Source organism: Nycticebus coucang, chromosome 21 (assembly GCF_027406575.1).
Source record: "Nycticebus coucang isolate mNycCou1 chromosome 21, mNycCou1.pri, whole genome shotgun sequence".
Lineage (NCBI taxonomy): Eukaryota > Metazoa > Chordata > Mammalia > Primates > Lorisidae > Nycticebus > Nycticebus coucang.
In genome coordinates this window covers 50,370,876-50,376,875 of record NC_069800.1, presented here as the reverse complement: position 1 = coordinate 50,376,875, position 6,000 = coordinate 50,370,876, and the positions used below count along the sequence as shown (strand labels likewise).

Sequence of the window (6,000 nt, the reverse complement as noted above, 5' to 3'; positions counted from 1 at the left end):
GCCTATCCACATGGCCTTGAGCTTCCTACATGGAGGCTTGTGCTCTAAAGGTGAGAGTCCTAAGTGAACCAGGCAGAAGCTGTAATAACCTCTTATGACCTAGCTTCAGAAGTCACATTAGCATCACAGTGCCAGATTCAGAGGGTGGGAATAGAGACCCCCACCTCTCTCATAGGAAGAACATCAGACTCAGTGTTAGGAGAAGAGCTATGGGTTGGGAGACAATGTCTCCCAGCTGACAGAAAGTGAGACAGAGCCCTTAGACTCTGTTCTCAGAACAAAGTGGCTCCCCCTTCTATCTTTCTTACAATGGTCCTTTAGTCCACATCCCTGTTACTTCCTCTTGGGTTTATGTATTTTCTCCCCTAAAGGACCTTCCTTCTGCTGTTGCCATCTTTACTGGACCCTCCAGCTAAACTATCACCTTTGTGTCACAACCCTCACACACCTTTAGTGGCTCTGCAACCTTCTTTCTGGCCTTCGGGGCTCCCCAAAGCTGGTCCCTAGTGTATTCCAGTGCACTGTGTGTATTTCCATCACTAGGCAGGTGCAGTCTCTCCCACTGTCCCATGACAATACTATCTAGCCTCCTTTGGAGAGATGACCATATCTTACTTTATATTATAATCCCAAATGATGACATAATTGAGGGCTTCAGGAGGACAGAAGAGGAAGGAAAAAACATGGGTAGAGACTACAACTTTTTATTTTTTGAGACAGTGTTATTATGTTGCCCTCGGTAGAGTGCTATGGGCATCATAGCTCACAGCAACCTCAAACTCTTGGGCTTAAGCGATTCCCTTGCCTCAGCCTCCCTAGTAGCTGGGACTACAGGTGCCCACCACAACACCCAGCTATTTTTTTTTTTTTTTTTTGGTCGAAGTTGTCATTGTTGTTTAGCAGGCCCAGGCCAGGCTTGAGTCTGCCAGCTTCAGTGTATGTAGCCGGCGCTCTACTCACTGAGCTACAGTCGCCAAGCCAAGACTACAACTTCTTTTTTTTTTTTGTAGAGACAGAGTCTCACTTTATGGCCCTCGGTAGAGTGCCATGGCATCACACAGCTCACAGCAATCTCCAACTCCTGGGCCTAAGCGATTCTCTTGCCTCAGCCTCCCGAGTAGCTGGGACTACAGGCGCCCGCCACAACGCCCAGCTATTTTTTAGTTGCAGTTCAGCCGGGGCCGGGCTTGAACCCGCCACCCTCGGTATATGGGGCCGGCACCTCACCAACTGAGCCACACGCGCTGCCCCAAAACTACAACTTCTAAATGGTTATGTCCTGTGGGCAGCTAGGAGATGAAGATGTGAATATCTATATATGGAAGGTATCTATTATTTTTTTCCCCTACATATGGTGGGAAAAACAGACTGCAGGTTAAGTTTGTTTTGTATCCTTCTGAACTAGTTCAGAAAGCTGTACAGTATTTATAACAATCTAGAGATTTATACTTTTGATAAAAGAGACTCAAATCCAGCACTGGACTTGGAAAAAAACTTCATAAACTATAAAAGTACAGATTCAACATAGATTTAATTAAAAATGGAGTACATCTTACATAAGGATTTTGTAAATTAGAAATCTCATACCATTCCAGGTACTATCCAAAATGCACAGACCTTCCACAGCTCTCGAGGAAAGAGCATATAGAGAATTTTGATAAGGAGTTGAGGAAAATTCAAAAACAGATTACAAACAGAGTCAGAAGGCAAAAAATGCTTCAAGAGGCACAGTCCTCAGAAATTGTTCTGGAACGCTGTTTCACTTGTATCAATGTCATGCTCCTGGATAAGAGAATAAGGCATAGAATTTTAATATTTTAGTACAAAGCCTGAAACATAACTCTTTCGTGTTTTGGGCTTTAATTAGAGATTTTGAATTATCTTTTTTTTTTTTTTAGACAGAGTCTCAAGCTGTTACCCTGGATAGAGTGCCGTGGCATCACAGCTCACAGCAACCTCAAACTCTAGGGCTTAAGCAATTCTCTTGCCTCAGCCTCTCAAGTAGCTGGGACTACAAGCGCCTGCCACAACGCTTGGCTATTTTTTTTGTTGCAGTTGTCATTGTTTTAGCTGGCCCAGGCCGGGTTCGAACCCACCAGCCTTGGTGTACGTGGCCAGCGTACAGGCTCTGCCTGAATTATCATTAATTGGTACATATCTCTAGATTCAGGGCTGAATCCAACCCAAGGATCAAATTATCACTACCAGGACAGCGCTTTTGATCACTGCCTATCACCCACCATAATGAGTAACAAATACAGTGGAAGGTACTGGTGGAAAGACCACACCAAACTTCATACTGTGGCATGGGGGCCTGCGCTGCCACATCACCAGGATTAGGACTGTTGGGTACCTACCTGTGCCCCCATCCCACATTTCACTGCTGAGCAGCCACATCAACACCCTCAGTTATTAACTATAACTAAGTTATAACTGTAGTGCACTCAGAGCACTATAATTGCAGAAACACTCCTGTCTCTCACTGCACGTGGTTCTAGAGACAGCCAGGACTGCACTCATCTTGTTCCCTGCAATGGCCCCAGCCTCTAGCACGATGCCTGGAGCACACGAGGTATACACTGAAAGAATGCCACCTGGGTACCCAGCAGAGCCAGCCTCCTTCCACTAGAGCAGTGGTTCTCAACCTTCCTAATGCCTCCTAATGCTGCAACCCTTTAATATAGTTCCTCCTGTTGTGGTGACCCCCAACCATAAAATTATTTTCATTGCTACTTCATAACTATAATTTTGCTACTGTTATGAATTGTTACAAAGGGGTCATGACCCACAGGTTGAGAACCGATACACTAGAGGCTCAGACCCTAATAGGGTTTTCTACTCAGCATCTAAAATCCTAAGCTCATATTCTGCCTGCTTACATTAAAAAACGCTATTTTCTCCCATGAAAAGTGAAATATTCTTTTTTTTGTTTTTTCCTCAGACAGAGTCCCAAGCTGTTGCCCTGGGTAGAGGGCCACGGCGTCATAGCTCACAGCAACTTCAAACTCTCAGGCTCAAGTGATCCTCTTGCCTCAGTTCTTTTTCTTTTTTTTTCTATTTTTAGTAGAGACTGGGTTTTGCTTTCGCTCAGGCTGGTCTTGAACTTGTGAGCTCAAGCAATACACCTGCCTCGGCCTACCAGAGTGTAGGATTATAGGCAGGAGCGACTTGCTTATACATTATTGTTTACTATCTGCATCCTCCAGCTAGAATCTAAGTTCAGGGACCATTGCCTGTTTTATTCCCTAGTAGACACTTAATAAATACTTGAGTACTGAACAAATGCCATAAAACACGGGAAGCACAGTTTATGGATGATACCACTGGAGGGATTCCTAGTTCAGTGGCCTTCTAGGTTCTGTACCTGGTTCAGTTTCTTGAACTCCACCACTTGGAAGAAGATGTGCTCAAGGATATGTTTGGCATCTTGTTGGTCCTTTGGTAGTTTACTGGTTACTCCAAGAATGTCACCACACTTCCTGACATAGAATTCCAGATCTTCTTCAGTACCTAAGTGCAGTTCAGGAAATTAGATTAACCCTTTATTTCTGCCTTCCCTAACATACAGACTTAGTTTTTTATATTATTTTATTTTTTTTTGTAGAGACAGAGTCTCACTTTATGGCCCTTGGTAGAGTGCCATGGCATCACACAGCTCACAGCAACCTCCAACTCCTGGGCCTAAGCGATTCTCTTGCCTCAGCCTCCCGAGTAGCTGGGACTACAGGCACCCGCCACAACGCCCAGCTATTTTTTGGTTTGCAGTTCAGCCGGGGCTGGGCTTGAACCCGCCACCCTTGGCATATGGGGCCAGCGTCTTTCCGACTGAGCCACAGGCGCCGCCCTATTTTATTTTATTTTTTGAGACAGAGCCTCAAGCTGTCACCCTAGGTAGAGTGCCATGGCATGACAGCTCACAGCAACCTCTGACTCCTGGGCTCAAGCGATTCTCCTGCCTCCACCTCCCAAGTAGCTGGGACTACAGGCGCCCACCACAATGCCCGGCTATTTTTTGGTTGCAGCCATCATTGTTGTTTGGCGGGCCCAGGCTGGATTCGAACCCGCCAGCTCAGGTGTACGTGGGCACTGAGCCTAAAATACAGACTTAGTGTGTTCTAGGTATTGCCTATCAAGTTTGTATATCTCTTAAGATCATTTACCTTTCTTGGGTAATGTGACTATAGGACTTCAACAGTGACAGACCTTAGAGATCTCCAATGTGCTGCTTTTATGAATTAGTACAAAAGTATGACACTCTTCACCAGAATAAAGTTGGACTGGTTCTGGCTTTCCCCAGGTCTAACATTCCCACATTACAAACTCTAGGAGCAATCAATAGCGAAAAATCAAATTACCATTTTCTGAACATAACATGGATCACCATGAGAAAAAAATATTGGTATTTTGGGTGGTGCCTGTGGCTCAGTGAGTAGGAGGCTGGTCCCATATACCAAGGGTGGTGGGTTTGAACCTGGTCCCAGCCAAACTTCAACAAAAAAATAGCCAGGCATTGTGGTGGGCACATATAGTCCCAGCTACTTGGGAGGCTGAGGCAAGAGAATCACCTAAGCCCAAAAGCTGGAGGTTGCTGTGAGCTGTGACGTCATAGCACTCTACCGAGGGTGACAAAATGAGACTCTGTCTCTAAAAAAAAAAACAGGTATTTTAAAACAGCATTTACAATAACAATTAAAGAAAAAGAAATCAGTCTGGGCAAGGTGGCTCACACCAGTAATCCTAGCATGCTGGGAGGCCGAGACAGGTGGATTGCTTGAGCTCACAGGTTTGAGACCAACCTGAGCCAGAGCCAGAGCCAGACCCTATCTCTACTAAAAATACAAAAGAAAAAACTGAGACAAGAAAACTGCTTGAGCCCAAGAGTTGGAGGTTGCTGTGAGTTATGATATCGCCATGGCACTCTACCCAGGGCAACAGCTTGAGATTCTGTCTCAAAAAAAAAAAAAAAGAAGAAGAAGAAATCACCCATAATTATCTCTGTGAAGCCATTCCCAGCAGCCCTATATGGAATGGACAGTCATCACTGTCTTTCTCATGGTGTACTGAAATTTTGTTTTTCACCTTCTGATTTACATTTTTAAAGTTATAACAGAAATCAAAGTTTTTTTATTAAGATATTCAAATATACAGGTGTAACACTCTCGTCCTAGCTCTATGCCCACCAATACCACGGAGAATTATTGTTATGTATGCTTCTGTGTGTAAATGCAAAAATAAGATCAGATTTTAATAGTTTTATAAGTTGCCTTCATCATTTAATGATATATTGTAGACATTCCATATTCTTAGATTCATGAAAGAGGCAGAGTGCCGTGGCGTCATAGCTCACAGCAACCTCAAACTCTTGGGCTTAAGCGATTCTCTTGCCTCAGTCTCCCAAGTAGACGGGACTACAGGCACTCACCACAAAGCCCAGCTATTTTTTGGTTATAATTGTCACTGTTGTTTGGCAGGCCCAGGCTGGATTCGAACCTGCCAGATCTGGTGTATGTGGCTGGTGCGCTAGCTGCTGAGTTACAGGCACCAAGCCCCCAGCTTCTATTTTTAAATAAATAGTGCAGAAGTCATCTGTGTATCTTCATTCATTTCCTTAGATTCCCAGGAATGGGGTCACTGTCTCAAGTGGATGGTTAACTGTACACCTCTGAGTGTATATATACAGGCCCATTTGGTCTGTTGGAGGCAGTTCGTGTCAGAAGCAGCACGGGGCTAAGAGTCAGGAGGATCATTCACCATAGAGCTGTGCTGCCTAGGGCCTCATTTTCTCATCCACATGTCAAGGTAGGCATACTTGGCTCTCTCTGGAATCCTGTCCCAGAGAGTCCCCTAGAAGTCTTTATGATTGTTTTCCCTAAATCAATTTCCTTATTAAACTGCTCCTCTGACATCTGACCAAGACTTGCTAAGTAGCAGCCAAGGTCAGGATTCATCCTATGGTCTTTCAGACCGTAGAATGGTGAGAACTAAGGACCTATAGGTATA

At 44.6% G+C, this 6,000-nt stretch overlaps 1 protein-coding gene across 2 annotated transcripts in view; it reads right to left on the bottom strand.

The window, feature by feature from the left end:
- Window positions 1-1,504: 1,504 nt before the first annotated feature.
- Window positions 1,505-6,000, bottom strand: part of IFT52 (intraflagellar transport 52) — a 43,188-nt gene continuing 38,692 nt past the window's right edge. For both annotated transcript variants that reach the window (XM_053573366.1, XM_053573367.1), the window contains 2 exons: window positions 3,365-3,510; window positions 1,505-1,782 (listed from right to left, as the gene is read on the bottom strand). In XM_053573366.1, coding sequence (XP_053429341.1) covers window positions 1,735-1,782; window positions 3,365-3,510 — 194 coding nt within the window. In that variant the 3' untranslated portion in view covers window positions 1,505-1,734. The remainder of the gene's footprint in view (window positions 1,783-3,364; window positions 3,511-6,000) is intronic.